The sequence below is a fragment of the Antechinus flavipes genome, chromosome 6 (genome assembly GCF_016432865.1).
Source record: "Antechinus flavipes isolate AdamAnt ecotype Samford, QLD, Australia chromosome 6, AdamAnt_v2, whole genome shotgun sequence".
NCBI classification, from domain to species: domain Eukaryota; kingdom Metazoa; phylum Chordata; class Mammalia; order Dasyuromorphia; family Dasyuridae; genus Antechinus; species Antechinus flavipes.
Window position 1 is genome coordinate 153,360,435 of NC_067403.1, and position 21,851 is coordinate 153,382,285.

Genomic DNA, 21,851 nt, shown 5'->3' on the forward strand with positions numbered 1-21,851 from the left:
AATGATTCAATATACCTACTGCAACAGCCGCACAAATACCAGCCCACCAACTTGGCTGGGGTGGGAACAATGTAAGAGTGCTTGGAGAATAATTGTGTGAGTATTGGAGACTGGGGTGGCATCCTCTTCTCATAGGTGCTAATATTTGGTGAAGGGGAAGAAAGTATCTACATTGAGCTGACCCTCACAAAGTTGTACATAAAATCAAGTACAATGATCTTTTGTGTCAAAACAGAAACCAATGCCCTTTTGAGTAGTTCTCTTACAATCATCATTTATTCCCTCAGGGGAAGATAAAAAGCCACACACTGGTCTAGGTCTAGGCCTCATAATAAATCTGCATATCAGTGTGGGATTCCAATGGAAAGGACAACTCCTAAAAACAACAACCATAAATGGCAGGGCAAAGGCTACCAATTTAATAGACTCGATCAATCTATTCCTTGTTCACCTGCTAAGTTCACCTCCTCCAGTTTGTTGGTACTCACAAGGGATCAAGAAGGTGAAGCTGGCATACACCAGGGTGAGGAACAAGGAGTAAATCTGCATGACATCTAACATATCCACTCTAAAAATGTTCCTTAATATTAATTTGATTTTTTGCATAAATGTGCAAATTGTTAGTTTACCTATATTTCCAACTGTAATAATGCTAGGATTATATCCATGTAGGCATATATGTAAATATATGCACATATATTTATTTGTGTACATATACACATATATACATGTTACATATAAATAACTGATTTTACACAGTTTTATGCTTTATGAAGCAATTACTTTAGTATTATTAGGTCTCACACTAATCCTGCCAGGTAGATAGTGAAAATGGAGAAGAAAAATATCAAAGAGGCTTATTTTACCTATTATGCTGACAATTAAAAATAAAATCCAATTCCACAGAACCAACATTGATGTCCATCCATTACTGCCTCTTCCTTAATCATTAAAAAAAAAAAGTGAGATCCAAGGATCACAGTTTTAGACCTGGAAGGAAACTTAGATGCTACCTAGTCAAATTATGACGTCAAAATAGAGGCCTAGACATGCTTGCTATCTTGGGAAGGAGGAAGGTAAGGGAGGAAGGGAGAAAAAAATTGGAACTCAGAATCTCACAAAAACAAACATTGAAATCTATCTTTACATGTCATTTGAAAGAGTAAAATACTATTGAGGGGGAAAAAAAAACATTCATTCATTCATTCAATCAATCAATAGTCATTGATTGAATAGAAACTGGGGAATGATAGTAGTGGTACAGAACTATGGTAGGAAAGCACTATATAAAACATCAATAGGATGAACCACTACCATTTCATTGTGAACGTGAAATGTATATAGGATTGTATTGGGATGGGTCTTAGAGATGGCTTGTGCTTTTTTCTATTTGTAATCCTGGAGCACAGTGCTTGTCATATTTTGCTGCTGTTGTTCAGACATGTCAAAAGCATCTGACTCTTTGTCAGACCCATTTGGGGTTATCTTGGCAAAGATACTGGTGTGATTGTCATTTCCTTCTCCAGCACAATTTATAGGTGAGGAAATTGAAGCAAAGTATTAAGTGATTTGTTCACAATTACACAATTGATAAGTATATGAGGCTAGATTTGAACTTAGGAAGATGAATCTTCCTGACTCCATGTTCAGCCTCTATCCACTTCACTATTTAGTTGCCCTCTTTATCACATGTTTCTCACTTCCTTACTTCCTTTTCTCCCTCCCTCCTTCCTTCCTTCTTTCTTTTCCTCTTCCTTTCCCTTTCTTCTCTCTGTCTACATGTTCTTAAAAGCATCTAGCTAGATTTCTTAAGTTCCATGTCTTAAATCAAAACCAATCTGATTCTCATAAATTGGCCACCAATAGGTCCTAGGCCAAGTCCCATTTGGTCTTTGTTTGGGTCCTGATTGACTCAGATTGAATGTAGACAGCAATCATTTCAGCTTTGCTTGAGCCAGAAATCCTGAGGGTCTTCCCCCTCTCAGATTCACTCATTTATTTATTTAGACTTTTTTTTTTTTTTTGACTAGATGAAAGAAGAGATTCTTTGCTACATTATGGCTACATAGCCATAATAACTGAACTGGGTGAAGTCTCAGCCTAATTGAGACCAATTGAAGACCTTTGCTTAAAAAGGCCAAGGGCTCCCATTTCATTCAGGGCCATTTCCAGTTGTCCTGACCTATATCTGGCCACTGGACCCAAATGCCTCTGGAGGGGAAAGTGAGGCAAGTAACCTTTCACAGACCTCCCTCACTTAAATCCAATTCACTTACATGTCATAGTCCTGTCTCTCTGATATCACAGTCCTCATGGAAACCAAAGAACAACAGTCTATTTGTCACAAAATCAGTATTTAAAAATACTTTTTTATTTCTTCCTTCATTCATGTAATTCAATCTGTTCACTTTACAGGTCAAGAAACTGAATTCCAGAGAGGTTAAGAGAAGTGTTGAAATTTAGAAAGCAAACCAATGTTAAACCTTTGTTATCTTAAATTTTAATATAGTATCATTTCTATGATCATATACATAAAAAGATAATCACATAAGAAAGTTTGTGTGTCAGTACATTTTAAGGTCCTTGAAGCAAGTAACATCTTTCATCTCTTAATACTTGGAACAAATGGTAGAGACAAATAGTGCTATTAGGAGTTCAGAAATTGGATACATTTCTGTTTTGGATTGACATATGGAAGGCTTCATGGAGGAGGTAGAGCTAAAAGAAATTTGATCTAATTGTTTGGGATTTATCTTCTCCTTACCTTCTAGGATAGATTTCTTGGCAAGATAATAAGTGTTGCATTGTGTTGAGTTACAATAATCATTTCATTTTCAGTACATTCTGAAATTAGCTGTTCTCTGTTCCTTCTCTGTTCCATCTCATACTCTGTTCCATCCCTGATAGCAGCTTTGCCCACTTATGGATATTACCTTGATTACTGATGGATGAGTTCTTAGTCCAGATCACCTTATCTTGAGATGTCCCAGTCATATCACCTTCAATCTATTCTTTTCAACCTCTCCATAAGCTGTCTTGCCCATTTGGGCAAGTTTTCCCTCTTTCACCTCCTTCTCCTGGTAATCCTTTTATATTTTTTCTTCCCCTACCATTCCTCTTTGAGGAAGAGAACCATCTTGCTTTTGTATTCTCAGCTTTAGCAGTGCCTGGTACATAAAGAATGCTAAAGAAATGTTCTATGTATTAGTGAACTGATTAAAAAAAAACTATCCATTTTCAGTTACTTCTTTAGGGTGTCTTATACTTGTAGTAAATCTGATTAAAGTTCAAGACTTTCTTTTCTGTGAGATTTGGGGAGAAATAAAATTATACTTTCCAAATTATTTCTTTCTATATGAAGAAAGCTAGACAAAATAAATACCTGAAGGAGTCTTTCAAAAATACATTTTAAATATATTTACAAAGAGGCAAGTGTAGCTTGACTCCTAGAAAAGGGAATTAGCTTTGGAAATAGGTATTCTGGTCCCAGTCTACCTTTGACTTGTGTCACTGAGGGCAATTTAACTTTCCACCACCATTTCCTTAATTGTATTAAAACACAGAGGAGGTGGGATTGATATGACTATGGAGAGGTTTCCTATGACAAAAAACTATATCTTTGTTAAATATACTAGAAAGTTTTATGTATGTGTTGCATTGCCCTGGATGATTCCACTGATATAGCCCCAAGTCTATGTGATTAATTAAACCAATGAAGATGTAAAATAAAATTTTCATAGAACTTTCAAAAGTTAAATATAAACAAACTCATCAAAAGGTGATCACCTTCTCTCCTCTCCCCTCCCCCCCATTTAGGTCATTTCAAGATACAATTGATTCTATTTGGTTTTATAATTAGTTCCACTGGCTACTTTATACCTAACTGACTTATTACAGATAAGAAAAGATAAACATAGTATTAAAATTAGTAAAAGTGCATTCAAATAGCATAAAAAACATAAATGTGATACTTATAAATGCAAAGATCTATTTAAAACTTCATTCTCATTAACTGGTATTAAATCATATCCTAGAAAAGCTTTTGAAAAAGTTTTGTGTGTGTGTGTGTGTGTGTGTGTGTGTGTGTGTGTGTGTGTGTGAAAAAGCCAAGGGTTACAGTCAAGATACAGTAAAACCATATTAAGATCAAGGAACTGAGACCAAAGACTAATTTGAATTCCTGAAAAGTCAAAATTATAAGATATTTTTAAACCAAATCCAGTAAGTGAACTTCTAGTGTTTCTGAGTAGGTGGTCTACATAATGACTAGATAAGGCTCTCCATAATTATCAGCCTTCAAGGACATGAAAACAAGAGTACTCAGGCCCTTATAACAGTTTGTTCCCAAGTACACTAAACCTCATCTCAATAATCTAATATACTGGACTAATTTCATTTAAAAATCTTTTCTGCATAGATAGTACAAAAGATAGGACTTGTTGAATTATTACAAATTTGAACAGTTTGCTTTTTTGTAACACAACTATGCACAAGATGCATTTAAGTAGTTTTGACAGGAAAAAAAAAAGTAAAACACAGTTATTCCAATCAATCTCCTCTCCCCTATTAAAATATGTAGCATTATATACCCAATTTCAACTAATTGTAAACATCATAACTTATGTTATATTCGATTTAGTCTATCATTTTTTTAAATTAGCCATAAAATACTGGTTTAGCTGCAAAATCCACAGCACCTTACATAAACATTTTTGTTGTAGAGGTTGTCTTATAAATGTTTCCTAATCAATTTATACTAGGTGTCCCAAAAGTGTTAGTGCCATCATAAGACTATATTTAAGACTAACTTCAAATCGCATTAAGATTTTTGTGATACCCTGCTAATACATATCTTATATCTGCAACTTTTCTATATCAGATGAGAAAGAATGTATCTTTTGTCATTTTGTATGCCTGTAGTCAAGGTTGATGCTTGCACAATATTTTAAAGTACTCTGAAACATTATCAACTAAACTATTTTCCTGCTGAAATAACAGGAACTGCCTCCATTAGAATTAGTCCTTTGGATTAAAGCATTGTCTCCAGAAGGTCCGTGTTAAAATGTATGACACCTGGGAAGATTAAAGCATCAACACCTATTAGTACCAATTAGATTATTTAATTAGCTAACTGTCATCTGGCAGAACTCAAGATCCTAAGGTCATGTTACATAGGCCAAAGTTTTAATTAATGGAAAATAATCAAGAAAGAATTAGGAGTTAGGCTGGACACTATGGGGGCACCACTTTGATGGGCTGTGGGGTGGCCATGGAAGCTTAGTACCTCCCTCCCTTGTTCTAACCTCCTTTACAATTTTAACTCTCCTTATCCCAATATGTCTGGTAATGTGTTTCTTCTAATAAAATCATAACAAGAAACAGCCAAACGATATTTCTAAATTTCAAAATTCAAATGTAACAAATAACTATACTATGAAGATTTTCTCCCTTAAAAAATCAGAAACTATAATTCTCAAAGTTTTTTATACCAAAGAAAAATTTAAATATTTTCATTTCCATTTGTATCAGCTTTCTAAAATGTTTTAAAGAATTGTTCAACTCTCCACTACCATCATTGTTCCCTTAAATGTATAAGTTTTAGAAAGAAGATCAATTCTCTGGATCCACAGTAATACATGCAGCACACCTCAAAGAAAACACTGCATTGTGAATTGTTAACCTTACTCTCCAGAGGGATAACATCTTATTACTCCAAACAAAATCACAATTAAGCCCTTTTATGTTTCTGAATAACACATTAAATATATAAAATCAGCTTAGTTTACAGAAAATAAAATAAAATGGGTAGATATGCTTTAGGCCTGACAAAATACTCACAAGTTACTCTCCCAGATCAATACTGAAATACTGCTAAATATTGCATAAAATATTTTTTGAAGGGGAGGAAAATCTAACTTATAATATCATGATTGAACAACTCATCTAAATCATCTGAAATGCTTCCTCAGTACAGTGAAAGAGTACACATGGGCAAATAGGTAGGTTTGGCCTTGAACCTTCATCTCCCAAACTCTGTTAGTCTCTCTCTCCGTCTCTTCCCCTGGCCCCTGGCCCCTGCCCCTTCTCCTTTTCCTTCTAGCTGGTTATACATGCATAATAATTCTCTACATTCTTTATTATGTAACTGACAATCATGGCCTAATGACTAAATACATCTAGGACTCTCAAGAAAAAGTTTTACACATAACGTACCCTATAGAAAAGCCAAAGTTTAATAAGAATTCAGTACATTTTCGCAAATACAATACCTTCTTTGGAATTTTTTTGTCTTTGTCCTAGGAAAAATAATCTCATAAAAATTTGATGGCCTTAGCTAAATGTGAAATATGTTTAGAGAAATGCTAAAAATCATATCCAGGACTTGTATTAAGCAATTTTTAAAAGATTTAAATGCTTACAATTTCTTTTTTAGTCAAGAATAGCATATCTTTTGGAGTATACCTACCAAAAAGCATAACTATGGCTAACTACAGTAACTAAAGTAATTTTTTGCAATGATCTAAAGAAAAACAACAACAAAAACATATCAATCAAATACAAAATCAGGTTTCCTGTGATAAGCATAAGATTTTAAAGTTCTATGAAAATAGTGGCTTGATTTTGACTTTGAAAGATGTTCAATCAAATATTTTTTAAAAAATAGAAACAAACTCAAACTTTAGGGAGCTCTTAATTACCCTCTGATATTCATTAAAGGATATATTTTTTTTAATCCAGTATATCACCATGAAGCAACACATAGTTAACTGATATAACATAGCTATATGATACATACAACTGTTCTTAAAAATGTTCTTTACTAATGTTTCCATAGGAACCAAAGCCTGCAGAGAGAACATATAAGTCTCTTACCTGCATTCACATTTTAAGTTACTTACAGACTTTTCCTATACTTTAAAAGTTCTCTGAATAAAGAACTTATACAGAAATGGAGTATACAAACATCCACAAAAATTCCAATAAGGTCAGTTTAAAAAAAAAAAAAGGCACAATAGTTGCCTTCCCCCCCCCCTCCCTTCCCCATACACGAATCATTTTGAAAATTATGAGAGCAAAACTAGTTTGAGGATTGCCATCTTCTTGTATTCATACAATGCTTTTTCTTTCTGGGTATACTTCACTTTCAAACAGATTCCCAAATTATCAACAAAAAGAAATGATTATAGGATACAAGGCTTTATTGCAGGGCTTCCTTATTTGAAGCCCAGTGTGTATTGGATATCCTTTCAGGTTAAAAGGAAAACAAAAACAAAACTGAACTCCAAACCCCAACCATTCAAATCAGCAAACAATCTAATTCTGGAGTGTTCCAAAGGCCGGTTTTCCCAGTACCCCCAGGCCCAAGGAAGCTAGATTCAGATTCTCTGCAAGTAGGGTGAGGGGGAAGGGGGGCGGGGTCGTCACTCTCTTAGAATGAATTTGCTAAATGTCTTATCCTTCCAAGGATTCCCTGGACGGTTTCTTCCGCTCCTACTCGCTTTCCTCCCTCCCTCCCCCACCTCTACCCCCACAGTGGGTAAGAAGAGGACGGTGCATTCCCCCAGTGAGAAAGCAGGCTGCGAATTGTCATTGCCTCTCTTCCTTTCCCCCTTGCACCCTAGCAGCATACCCAAAAGCGATAATCATCATAAATCTATTAACGTGTGTGTGTGTGTGTGCGTTTGTGTGTGTGTGTGTGAGAGAGAGAGAGAGAAACAGAGAGAGAGAGAGAGAGAGAGAGAGAGAGAGAGAGAGAGAGAGAGAGAACCCCGTTAGATTCGATAAAAGGCAGAAGAGGTGGGGGAAAGTGGCTGGGTAGCTACAACTGTCACACTAGAGATTTCCACGTATATTTCTACTTGCCAAGTAAAGCTCTTAAGCAATGACAGCTTGTTGGTGGGGTGGGGTGGGCGGGCTTTTTTTTTTTTTTTTTTTTTTTTTTTTTGGAGGAAGGTGATTTTGATATTTTGGGGGAGGTGGCCCTAAGCCGGTGGGCTGGCCCATGGAGTCAGCGGGAGACTCGGGACCTCGGGGCTTTCCTCGCAGCTCCCAGCAGAGGCAGTTCCTAACCCCCTCCTCCCAGCAGGCTTGTCCTCAGTCACCAACCTCCAGCCTCCGCCTCCACTCCAGCGACTAAGGAAGCCGGGGCTCTCCCCCCCTCTCTCTCCCTCTCCCTCTCCCTCTCCCTCTACCTCTCCCTTTCCCTCTCCTCTCGCGAGTCCTGTACAGTCACTTCCAAGGGGGTGGGAGGAACTGGGTGGTGGGAGGGGAGGGAAGGGGAGGGGAGGGGGGCGTCAGGGAATTGCTGCAATGTAGCTTGCTGAGAAAATACTTCCAGAGCAAGACGGTGGAAACCCACGAGCAAATAAAAATGTCATATTAATTTTTAAAAAGCCATAAATCAACCCCTCCCGCTACAAAAAGAAAATGCATAAACCCGATCCCATGGCAAGGCTGCGCTACAGCCACCCACTTCCTATTTCTGTCACAGCAGCTACACCCTGCCAGCCACCAACCAACCCCCCACTACCCCCCCCCGCCCCCTAGCCGGCCGCCCACACCAGCCTCCGCCTCCGCCTCCGCCTCCCCACGTCCCATCCATTTAACAACTGACGCCCCAGTAAATAAAAATATCCAAAGCTGGGAGGGGGGAACCAGGGGAGGAAGGTACCAGGGGGAGGGGGCTGGGGAGGTGGGAGGGTTGCAGGAGATCCTAGAAGGACCGCGGCGGCGGCGGCGGCGGCGGCGGCGCGGGGAAGAGGAAAAGGGAAAACAGGGAGGGAGGGAGGTAGGGAGGTGGAGAGAAGGAAACCCACACCAGGCTGCCTGCTGCGGTACACTGGGGTGTTCGTGCCCTGCCAACTTACCTTTTACCACCCTGTCCGTCGTCGATAACTTCGGATCAATTGCCTTGTGTTCGGACATTTCCAGCAGCTGGACGAGAGCTACGCGCTGCTAGTCCGATTGCACGCACACACTCACACACACACTCACACACACACACACACACACACAAGCGCGCGCGCACACACACACTCTCGCTCGTTCTCTCTCTCACACACACATACACACACACACACACACGCACACACACACTCTCGAGGAGACACGACGCTACCGCTGTTGCCGCTGCTGCAAACCACTAGGCTGTAGCTCTCAGTTCTGGGCTGGCTTTAAAGTTACTGCCTTCTCGCCTGCGTTCCTCCTCCTCCTCCTCCTCCTCCTCCTCCTCCTCCTCCTCCTCCTTCTTTTTCACCTCCTCCTCCTTCACCTCCTCCTCCTCCTCCTCCTCTCCTCCTCCTCCTCCTCCTCCTCCTCCTCCTCCTCCTCCTCCTCCTCCTCCTCCTCCTCCTCCTCCTTCTCCTCCTTCACTCCTCGTCGTTCACCTCTTCTCTGGGGTGTTTGAGGATTGTTTTTGTTGTTGTTTTAAATGTTATTTATTTATTTTCAAATAACGCCTTTCTTTTCTTTTATTCTTGGAGAAAGGGTATGGGGAAGAAAGCTACACACAGAAACACCCACCCAGTGCAGAAGACTGGGTGCCAGTGTAAGGAAATACCCATACACACACACACACACACACACACACACACACACACACACACACGCAAGATTTTTTTTTTTTTAATCACATGGAGAGAGAAGAGGGAGGAGAGAGCACTGTAGCAAATGTCAAAGCCAAAACAGCTTGGGTTTCCCAAGGCTAAGTGGTGGCGGGGATTGCTGCTGCTGTTTCTTCACTGCAATTCTGAGCTGCTCCTGCTGATGTTTCTTCACTGCAACCCTGAGCTCCTGCTGCTGTTGCATTAGCTGCTTGTTTCTGCTGCTCAGGCTGCTGCTTCGTCTGCCAACGCCTTTGGATAAGTCTTTTTCTCTCTCTCCCTGTCCTTCTCGGGTTCCCAGGATTTCTCCTTTCCACTCACAGAGGCATAACCAAGCTGTACATACACAGTCCAGGCGCAACCTACCCTCCTCCTTCTCCTCTTCTTCTTCTTCCTCTTCCCTCCTCCTCCTCCTCCGCCGCCGCCGCCGCCGCCGCCGCCACCACTACCACCAATAGGACGACCACCTCTTCTATCTCTGCCCGCTGCCGCCTCCTCCTCCTCCTCCTCCTCCTTCTCTTCCTCCTCCTCCTCCTCCCCCTCCTCTTCCTCCTCCTCCTCTTTCTCCTCCTCCCCCTTCCTCTTCTTCCTCCCCCTCCTCTTTCTCCTCCCTTCCTTCCCCCCCTCCTCCCTTCCTTTCCCCCCTCCTCTTTCTCTCTCTCTCAGCCCGCCCACTAAACTCTCCTTCCCTTAGCTTAGATCTGTCAGTGTATTGGCTCCAAAGAACTGTCACTCACTGTCAGGTAGCAGCCTCCTCTTTTGCTTGTTCTTGCTCCTTGTCCCCACCCCTTTCGCTTCTTTTTCTCCATCTCGATCTGTCGCCTTCTCTTTCCAGCTTGCCGCCTCCACCTCCAGGTCCCTGCTCAGGTGTCACTCACCCTGTAGGCCTGCTTAGAGGAAGAAGAACGGCTAGAGTGGGGTGGATCGGAGCGCAAAGGCAGTGGAGAGAGAAGGCCTGCCCATCCGGTGCAAATATATACCCTGTCCTCTACTTTTGCGACTGTGCTTTCCCCATTTGGTTGAGCCGCAGTGTGAGTAGCTAAATGGTGTGTGTATGTGTGTGTGTGTGTGTGTGTCTGTGTGTCTGTGTGTCTGTGTGTCTCTGTGTGTGTGTGTTCCTGCACAGAATAGGGAGAGGCGAGAGAAAAGAAAGAAAAGGGTACAAAAATGAGAATGGAAGGAAAGAAATCCAGCTACCTTTCTCTGGTTGCTCCGTTGGTAAGCTCTCAGATGGATGAATAAACCAGTTATTTTAGTGCTACGGAATCCATGTTCTACATGGTTTGCTAGTGTTTGTGTGTTGTTTTGTGATGACAGTGTTCTTGTTGTTATTATATTGCTACTGTGTATATCTAACCCTACAACCCCAAGGCCACAGTTGGCTCCAAGAACTTAGCAGAATACCAAGCAATCAATGATGCTCCAACATGTGTCACAGAGCTGGGGTTTTTTCCTTTATCAGAGTAGAGAGAGAAGTAGAATTCAAACGCTAGTTTTGTTGTCAATCATTCAGGAAAATCTCCTTCATCACAAGGAAATTGAGTTAGAGTTGGGGAAATGAGATTTGGTAGTGTTTCCTGCTGCATCCATCTCCATCAGCATATATAAGCACCCCTCACCACTGTGTGGAAAAGACTATTATATTTCCATCCTGAAAATGCATCCTTTTTACATTCCCTTCTTAGTCCATTGCTGCTCCTTGCTGTCTATCAAACTAAGGGATTATAAAGGACATATCCCTTTCACTGATCTATCCATGGAAAAAGATTAAAAGATATAGGAAGGAAGGAAACTGATAGTTAGGCTGCATCTACCTTGAGATAGTAGTAAGAATAGTGAATAAAATAAGATCAGAAATTCCATTAATTACACATTTGAATCTGACAGTATGACATGGCAAACATTAAATAGGTTTTAATTAAACTAGAGACTAAGACATACCAAACAAAAGAGTTTAAAGGCCTGGTGGTCTAGGTATGAGTTACACTTAGAATTATTTTAGAGGATGGTATTTGGGGAAAAAGGCTAACTTCTTAAAATAACTAATTTCCTTTATCTTCTTCACCACCTTCTTCATGAAAGCTTTTCTGATCTCACAATTGCTAGTGACTTCTTTCAATTACATTGTTTTTACTTTGTATGCACTTCTATTTATGTTATCTCCCATGAAGTAGGGATTTTCTCATTTTGTTTTTATATCCCCAGAGCCAAACATAAAATCTGGCAAATTATAGGCAATGAATAGATGTTTTAATTTGATCAGTTTAGCTTGAAGTTTTAGGAAAGGAAATGCAGCAAGCCAAGTATGGTGAGTCCACAAATGAATAAATATGGCAGACTTCATTATGAAGTCTAGTCATTCTTTCTTTAGGAGGCACATGACTACTTATGACTCTTATTTTGGGAGAGAGGGAAGGTCTACTTGGAATCAACCTTGTAAATAGATTTGAAGGCATACAAAATATTCCTGCGCTAGGAAGAACTACAATACCCATTTAGAATTGCTAGCACCGTTCTTGCTACAACTAGGGATTTGGGGGGTGGGGATAGGGGGATGGTCAGGGCATTCAAAATTCAGTATTCTTTGGAAGTGGAATATTCTACTTAAATTATCCCCTTCTACAGTAGGGGGTTGATGGTTTTAGCACATATTTAAAGATAAATTCCAAACCAGATAGATTATAGAACCTGAGAATCTAATTGCTTTTGATTAAATGAGGCATTAAAGAAATTTGTAAAAAAAAAAAAAAAAAATGTGTGTAAGATCACTCTTTTCACTAGCATTTTTTTTTAATATTGGAAAATATTTTTCATAGAAATGTTATTTATGTCAACATGTCATGAGCTTATTAGTTTAAATGAATTCAACATAAAATATTTCAGTTTTCATGTTTCTGAAAAAATGTTTCTATGTTAATGTCTAAAATAGTAAATATGTGCAGATATAATCTACGTAAACAAGAAATTTTTAGTACTACCAATATTTGTTTAAGAACTTAAAGGGATCCCAAGATCACAAAGTTTGAAAATCAGTGATCTAATCCTACAGGTGAAGAAACAGATTACTAAAGATGTTATATAAGTAATAAATGGTAGGTCTGGGATCTGAATGATTGTCAAAATCTTTCTCTTTCTCTCCCATACTATGTTTCATTTTACCTTTGGATTAGGTTATAAGGCTTAGAATGTTAGGACAGCATCATGATAAATAGCTTGGAAATAAAGACCCATCTTTTATGCATATACTTTAGATCACTGTACCTCCAAAATCACCTCCTAATTTTGGAATGTGTGAAACAAGTTATGAATCCTAATCACTTCACCAATTTCTTTCTTTCTTCTGTTAAACTATTCCACATTCATGGTTCATACGCATGGCTAGTGGGATGCCCTATAAAGGCTCACACAGATGTAGATGGATATCCCTAGTGGCATAATAGGGAACAAGGCAACGTCTTAAAAGTCACAATGCCCTTTATACAAATATTTAAACCTAAATCAGTTTTTCCTACTCTTCCTTTTGTGATTTATTTATTTTTCCTTTAATAAATCAAATTATTCTCTGGTGTCCTATAAATGTGCAGTTAGAGGCAGCTAAAAAATAAAATGAAAAGAGCATTAAGCCTGAAGTCAGGAAGACCCAACTTATAAGTGCAACCCCAGACATTTACACTCTGTGCAACCCTGGGCAAGAAACAAACGAACAAACAAAACCCCTCTATTTGCCTCAGTTTCCCCAATTATAAAATGGAGATAATAATAGTATCTATCTTCCAGAATTGTTGTGAGGATCAAATGAGATATTTATAAACATGCAGAACATAATGCCTGTTAGAGAGTAGGAGCTACATAAATGTTACTTGTTACTGCTTAGATTGTACTTGCAGTCATAATATTTGAATAATAATTATTAAGCCCATAAAAATTGACTTTCAAAGTGGACCAAGAGTAAAAAGAAATACAGCAAAAAGATTCATTCATCTATCTATCCTTCATTCTAGAATAAGCATTTAATGACTTTGTGAGGAGCACAGTACTAAGGCAGATGGGGTGATAAGATAATTCTTACCTTTAAGAAGTTTGTACACTGATCTGTCAATTAATTAATTAATATAAAAATCCATTATCACCCACTAGAGAACTTTTTTTTGTGTGTGTGTCACAATTTATAAGAATCAAATGCTTGGGAGAGACTTCAGAAACATTTTAGAACTACTGAGGAAACAGGCCAGTCCACAAAATTCTTTCAGAGATTGAGTGTATAATTTCTTTCCTTTAGGACATTATAGTCAACTCAATTATACCTGTGTGGATTGTGCTCATATTCTCAAATGGTTTCAAGATTTCAATGATGCCTCATCCATGTCTGTCCTTCTTACTTGACCCCAAAACTTGCACAAATGTATCAATAGGGTCCACCCTCCATTTTAGAGGCATTCCCCATTTTTCTTGATATCATAAAATCTTATGGAGCATGCAATTTATATATCATTATTCCTCATTTTTATTGGCCTATTTTTCCACTCATACTTTTTTCATGATGTCCTTCCTTTACAAAACTTATTTTTTAATTCACTGTTTATATCATTATGCATCCTGCTCAGGCCCATCATGCATCACTTTGGGTTGTCTTTAATTTCATTCAGTTCTTCAGAAACTATAGTGTTCCATAACTAGTAGGCATATCAAACCTTATATTGAAGAATGATGTGATGAACAATAACTAATTATTATTAATAATTTGCTAAGCATACTGCTTTGGAGGATATTTCTGGGCTTTTGTTTCAGAGGAAAGTTTAAAGATTATTAACAGAACTTTGTAATTTCCCAGAAAGTTTCTAGACCAATATGTTCCTTGTGTTTATTTCTGAAATCAGTTCATTTTCCAGTGCATTGTTTGTTGACAGAAAGAATTTGTAAATTTTATATGGAAAGATAGGGTGGACAAAGAAGTTCTCTGTTTCAGATGACATAATGATCACTCTTTGACCCAGTCAGCAGAATTATTGGTAATATCTACTTAGCTAAGAAGTAAAAATGGTTTAGTGAACTTCCTACTGGAAGGTGCTTAGAACCCAGAGTATGAACTCTTAGGTTGCATACCTCGAGATAGTTGGAATAATATTATAATAGCATTATGCAGCACTTTAAAGTTTACAAAGCACTTTGCAAATATTATTTTGTCTCACTAAAACTTTGGGACATAGATGTTATTATTATCTCCATTTTATAGATAAAGAAAATAAAATAGGTGAAATACCCAGGATCATACAACTAATAAGCATCATACTACTAATAAGGCTGGATTTTGAACTTCAATATTCCCACTTCCACTTCCTAAGTTCTATCCACTTTACAACATGGCTGAACTCTAATTAAGCTCATCAAAGCCTAAATCAAAATCACAAATGGTTGTGAAAGGCTCCTCTTAAAGTTGTTCATTTCATAATTTGAGCCATTGGAAAGGGCTAAATGATGAAGTGTCTAATTTTAATGAGATAGAAAATTTCCTTTAACAGGTTTTTTCTTGATGCTGAAAACATATCCTTGTGAGGATTTATTTCTGCTACAATGTTGTGGTCATCACTCTCTTGATGCTCCGATGATTCATTCTTAGGACCTCTGCAAATCCATGTATATGAATATATACATGTGTATATGAACTCCATATATTTACCCACGTGTAAATGTATACATATATACAGATAGTATATATCAATGTGTGAGTATACATAGTGTTTTGTATATAATCACATACATTCCTACTTATACCAGGACATGTTACCATGTCTATTCATTATTCCATTTAACTGCATAGCATCATCAGGTCAAAAATAATTTTTATTCACTCTTCCCCCCCCCCCCCCCCCCGCCGCAACAAACCAATAGACCAACCACTTTAATGTTATTATTGATTTATTATTGATCTCATTTAGAAGGATCTATAGTGTTATAGAACTTGATGAAACCAATAAAAAATCATCATCCTATAACAGAGGGTCTTACCATATTAAAAAGGAAATTCTTCAATTCAAATTCAATATTGTATTTCATCCATGGTAATAGTGATGTATGAGATAGATGCTAGACCCCTTACCCAAATTGACTCAGATACATCTTCAGATACAAAAAGGAAGCATTTATTCGGTTCTTACAAGGACAGACCCAAACACACTCGAGCAGACATAGAGCCTATCAGCTCCCATCTCCCAGCATTGTGCTTGGCCTAGTGATCCAGTAATAATGAATCTGGTTAAATAATAAAAGACCCAGGTCTTTTCATTGGATGGACTGAAAAGAAAGTAATCATTATTGACCAATAGTCAGAAATGTTGTCTGCTTCCTGTGGGTCACATTATTTCCTGAAGCTTATACCTATGGTCTGACCTTCCTGCCCTACAGACTTCTGGGAATCACATGATAGGCCTGCAGGTTTAGGTTCTAACCATTTCGTAGACTTTAAAAAAAATACTTATTTTTCTGAAGCATTTGGGGTTAAGTAACTTGCCCAGGGTCACACAGCTAGGAAGTATTAGGTATCTGAAGCCAAATTTGAACTCAGGTCTTCCTGACTTCAGGGCTAGTGCTCTATCCACTTCATCAACTAGCTGCCCCCTCATAGACTTTTTTGAGAAATCTTTACTTTGTCTCATTCAGTAAATACCACTGGAGAGTAAACATTTTCCTCTTTCATTTCTTATTTGATATTAATAATCTGGGGTTATTAAAGTTGTTTCTGATAGTATGTTTCAAGAATTTTTATGTAATTCCTCATATTTAAAAATGGGATCACTGTTGCAGGAGAGCCTTCAAAAGCAGTATTTTACTTAACTTAGTAAATCCGTTTTATGTAGTCATCAAATAGTAAGCACAGTTGGATCTTCTAATCTTTCTATATTTAATTCTATGTGATGGTAAACATGATTTTCTGGCGTTTGTGGGTATGATGGTGATGGAAAATGTTCTAACCAGCCCATCTTTTTTTTTTTTTTTTAAATTGTAACTTTTTATTGATAGAACATATGCATGGGTAATTTTTTACAACATTATCCCATGCACTCACTTCTGTTTCAACTTTTCCCTTTTCTCCCTCCACTCCCTCCCCTAGAGAGCAGGCAGTCTTATACTTATACATGTTAAATATGTTATAGTATATCCTAGATATAATATATATGTGTAGAACCATACAATTCTCTTATTGCAAAAGAAAAATTGGATTCAGAAGGTAAAAATAACCTGGGAAAAAAAACAAAAATGCAGGTAGTCTACATTCATTTCCTTCTCTGGGTGTAGCTGATTCTGTCCATCATTGATCAATTGGATCTGAATAAGATCTCTTTATCGAAGATATCCACTTTCATCATAATATATCCTCATACAGTATTGTTGTTGAAGTGTATAATGTTCTCCTGGTTCTGCTCATTTCACTTAGCATTAGTTCATGTCTTTCCAAACCTCTCTGTATTCATCCTGCTGGTCATTTCTTACAGAACAATAATATTACATAATATTCATATACCACAATTTACTTAATCATTCTCCAATTCATGGGCATCCTTTCATTTTCCAGTTTCTAGCCACTACAAAAAGCAGCCCATCTTTCTTGATAAATAAAAGTGTCAAAGCTACTCTCCATTGAAGGACCTGAAATCTGGAATATCTCTGCCCTTGTCGGTTGGGAGTTGCAGGGATAGGGGTAGAATCAGTCTTTAATATTGCCCCTTAGGGGAATGAGGCCAGGAAGTAAACTCAAGAGTCAGAAGTCTTTGCTATACTTAAGAATAGGAATATATATGAATAGGCCATGCTAAAGGTCCTTGAGTCAGCTTGAGAACATTAAAACCTAAGATATTTGCATGGGGCCTGTCAGAATAATAGTAGGGAACAAAGTAAGCTCTCTCTTGGTGATTGAGGAGATAGACAGAAAAGGGGCCAAGACCAGCATCCAAGTTCAATTATAAGAAGACAGGGGAAAAAGTTAAATGCTGTTACAAAGCCATTTTATCCAAAATAGCAGTGTGGCAGTGTCATCTAGACTTCAGAGGGAACAGAATAAGGCAAGAGCTTCTAGACCATCCAAGAGTATAAATAAATATAAAAAAAGTTAAAATTGGTACAAAATCCAAGGTTGGAGATATGAATAAAAAGAAAACTGAATAAAATTAAGAAATGTCATAGGTTAAAAATACTCCTAGAGGAAAACTCAGAAGGAGAGAGTAACTTCACAGTAAATACAAAGAAAATCTGGGGCAAGGGTGGGTAGGTGGGAGAAGTTTGATCTTAAAAACTCTAAAGGGGATATGTAATAGCATTCTCAAGTATTTTCTGTAGGTCTTCAGGTTTCCTAAAGAAACACAAATATAAAATGATTTTGTTCCCTTGTTTGTCAATAAGAAGTAATAAAAGGAAGGAAAAAAAGCTACATCTTAGATAAGAAAAGTGGAAGAAAAGAGGAAACATTATTATTTCTCTTCTTTTATTGTGATTTTACCTTGTTCATGATATTCTGATGATTTGATTTTCTTCACTCTTCTTTTTTTAGTTATTTATTAAAGCTTTAGTAATTTTGCTAGACTTTTTAAAAGAATAAAATTATTGTTTTGCTCATAATTTCCAAACACTTTTTAATTTTTAAGTCATGTATTTCTTCTGATTTCCAGCATCTTCTTTTTTATCATTATTTTGCATTTGTTTACTTATTTTAACTTTCTAATTTTAAAAAATGCATCTTTAGTTCATTTATGGTTTTCATAATTTTGATTGGGGATATAATTTTTCCTCCAAGGATTGTTTTTGCTACATTCCAGGAAATATGATATGATATGTAATCATTATTTTCTTTCTCATAATTGTTCTTTCAATGATTTGTGCATTGATCCACTTATAATTTAAAATTTTAATATTTAGACTCCATTTAGGTCTGTGTCTTTTGTTTATACTTTCTGAACTGATTACCATTTTTATTGTATTATGGGTTGTACAGAATATGTTCAATATTTCTCCTTTTTTATATTTTATACAAGACATCAATGTCTCCATTCTTTTTATTTATCTTTCTGTTAGATTTGTCCAGTTCTCAGAGAGATTAAAGTTTTTATTATTATTATTATGTTTCTGTTCATGACATTTTGTAAATCATTTAATTTTGTATATATTTGTGAATTTAGATACTATGACATTTTGAATATGGACATTTAATATTGATACTGGTTTATTGTCTAAGGATTCTTTAAGACAAATTTGATTTCCTGGTTTATCTCTATATTGTGGACCTTTGTTTTTCTTCTGTCATAATAAATCTGGTTTGTTTGTTTTTGATTCATTAACCTAACCAATTCTTGTAAAAGTTTAAATTTGCTCATTAAATTTGTTGAGAACCCAAGACTGGGAGAATTTGCTAGCATAATTGATGATAGAGTAAAGATCTAAAGGGGTTTTATCAGTCCAAATTATTGGTATAAATCTGATATGAAGAACTTTAATTTATTCTATTGATGAGGCATCTAAGTATCAGAATAGATAGGGTATTGAATCTATAGTGAAGAAGACCTGAGTTCAGATCTAGTTTCACATACTTACTAGCTATATGACTCTGAGAGAAATACTTAATTTAATTTGCTTTCCCCAATTTTCACAATGGCAAAATGGGAATAATATTTGTACCCATCTTCCAGGGTTGCTGTAAGGATCAAATTAGATTAATATTTATAAAGCACTTAGCCTAAAATGAGGCATATAGTAAGCACTGAATAAATGTTTCCTTCTTTCAATATCACTGAATATAGAGTTTTTATCTTAGGCAAAGAAAATCAACTGAATAAAGAAATAAGAAGGAAAGGAGAAGGATGAGACTACTCCAATTATAGATTTTATTATTTTTCCTATTCCTTTTCTTTCCCTATTTTCTTTGTAAATGGGAAGGATAGGGAAAAAAGGAGGAAGATATGATGATGGGGGGAAAATAGTTAATATTCATACCTGAATTTGAATTGGATGAACTAATTCATAAAAAGAGAGTAGTAGAATGGATTAAGAAATATAGCCCAATAATATACTGCTTGAAAGAAACACCTTTGAAATAAAAAAAAAAATTCATTTAGAATTAAGATAAGGAGCATTTGATTGTGTAATAGTATGAGGCTATTACACAATCAAATGCTCCTTATCTTAATTATCTTAAGTGTGTTAATTTTAATGCTTGTAGTTTCTTCCCATGTTGGTCATCATTTAAAAGCTTCAGTTAATAGCAAATTGGACCAGAAATGAAGTGACTTACTATTGAGAGAAGTGACCTGTAGATGTAATAAGATATCAAAGGGCATTGACTCTTGCTAAGGTTGTTAGGAGGTATCAACTTAGACATATTTTAACTCTACACATTTTTATGGTTTTGTTTTTTCATTTGAATTCTTTGGATTTTGTATTAATTTTGATGTTTTTTCTAATAAGTTTGTGCTCAGTGTAAAGCTGGATTGTTCAAGAATTACTCCTACATCATTAATGCATTGTTTTCTGTCAGTAAAAATATAATCAATTATATTTTTTGGTGATTTTATTCGGTAGTTGCCACATTTTGCATGTTCCAATTCTTTTCTTATAAAGGCTATATAGGTTTCTTATAGTCTACAAGTATTTGGTCTCTCTCAGTCCTTAACCTTGGAATCAGATTTTCCAATATATATGATACATACATACACACTCACATACATGTGTATATCTGTGTATATGTGTGTATGGATATGTGTGTACACACATTATATACATGTATATATACTTACATATATAAATTCTGTGGATGTGTACAGACACACATATGTGTGTGCACATGACTTTCTAGTCCTTATTGAAAAGTTCAAGGTTCTTATTGAGTGGTTTCAGAATTTCTCTATTTCATCCTTTATAATGGGTATTAGTAAATAAATCATGATTATTTCCAGGTTGTTCTTTTTACAAATATTTACTGGGAGCACTGCAATATAAAATACTAAATGTCCCATGGAATATTATTTCCTATTACCCATGGGCATAAGATAAAACAACTCCACCAATTCTTTTAATTACCTCTCCAAGAGGTACCTCTGAGCTACATTTTCATTTTACTGCAATCAGTCAATAAATATTTTTTTAAGCATCTACTTTGTACTAGGCACAGTACTAAGAGCTGGCAAATTCCTTTTGCATTCTGGCTTCATGTATAACAGGAATGTCAAGACTGATATGATATAGTTCTTCTAGGAATATGTCTAGTCATTGGTTATTGCATAAGAATCTCATCTTTAGAAAATGGCAGCTAAGTTAATGTTCCTAAACACTCCATAACTTGTGATTCTTAGCAGACTCTTCCCTGTCTTTCATTAATAGGTTCCTATCATTACAGGGCAGAAGGGATTGCAAAGGACTGAAAGATGTTCTGTGTTTGTCTCTGTTTCATAGGTTGCCTTAGCCAAAATTTCAATGATGATGAACTTTTGTAAACCCTCAGTTTACTTCAGAAAATAGATGCAGTTACCAGAATAGTATATGAAGTCTTTTCAGAATGGTAAAAGGTACCTAAGTGTGGTTCCTACTGGCATTGCCTTTGGGAATCCAGAGTTACTAGAATGGAGAAATTAGAATTGGACTTTGTGGATGAAATTATCCACATGCTAAATATATGAAGCAAAACCAATCTTAGGTCCTTGTCCAAGAAGAGTGAAATGTAATGGATGTCTAGTCCATGCTTTGAGTGCCTCTGCCAGATGCTCATTACAGGCAAATGGCACGTGTTCTTTAGTGGCTGCCATTGGAAAGAACTTTCTTTTTATGATCTCTCTAATAGCACAATGATTCCAATCCCTTCCATTCCACTTCTTCCTGACAACTATAGTATGAGATGGAGCTAAATATAATTTAAGAAGCAAATCTTTGGGATTGAGTTGGTGAGGTAGAGGGACGAGAAAGAAATTCAAAATATCAATAATTTGGAAATATCCTTTCTGTTTTGATAACCCACATTTCTTTTCCTGCAAAAAATTTAAAGCTAATTGTATTTCTCTCTGTTGTTGTTCTAATGATCTTCATAGAGTAGTTATTCCATAAAGAGAAGAAATGATGCCAAATTTTATACCCTATTTTGAAAGTACTGCATTTTAAAACTTTAACTTTCCATTATTCTTTAATTAAATGTTTTCCTTTTAATATTTTGCTGCATAAATATCTTCTGACAATTGCTTATCTATGGCATATCCTTTGCTTTGAATACTTGGTAGT

The 21,851-nt window shown here is 36.6% G+C and overlaps 1 protein-coding gene and 1 long non-coding RNA gene across 8 annotated transcripts in view; one reads left to right on the top strand and one right to left on the bottom strand.

The window, feature by feature from the left end:
- PPP3CA (protein phosphatase 3 catalytic subunit alpha) overlaps window positions 1-9,012 on the bottom strand; it is a 365,964-nt gene extending 356,952 nt beyond the window's left edge. For both annotated transcript variants that reach the window (XM_051965901.1, XM_051965900.1), the window contains exon 1: window positions 8,868-9,012. In XM_051965901.1, coding sequence (XP_051821861.1) covers window positions 8,868-8,925 — 58 coding nt within the window. In that variant the 5' untranslated portion in view covers window positions 8,926-9,012. The remainder of the gene's footprint in view (window positions 1-8,867) is intronic.
- Window positions 9,013-10,206: 1,194 nt separating this feature from the next.
- The window catches only part of LOC127540920 (uncharacterized), a 99,997-nt gene continuing 88,352 nt past the window's right edge, over window positions 10,207-21,851 (top strand). For 5 of the 6 annotated variants that reach the window (XR_007948313.1, XR_007948311.1, XR_007948314.1 and 2 more), the window contains exon 1: window positions 10,385-10,633. This is a non-coding gene — a long non-coding RNA (uncharacterized LOC127540920). Of the gene's footprint in view, window positions 10,346-10,384; window positions 10,634-21,851 lie in introns of those variants that run through there. The other variant, XR_007948312.1, reaches the window with a different exon arrangement.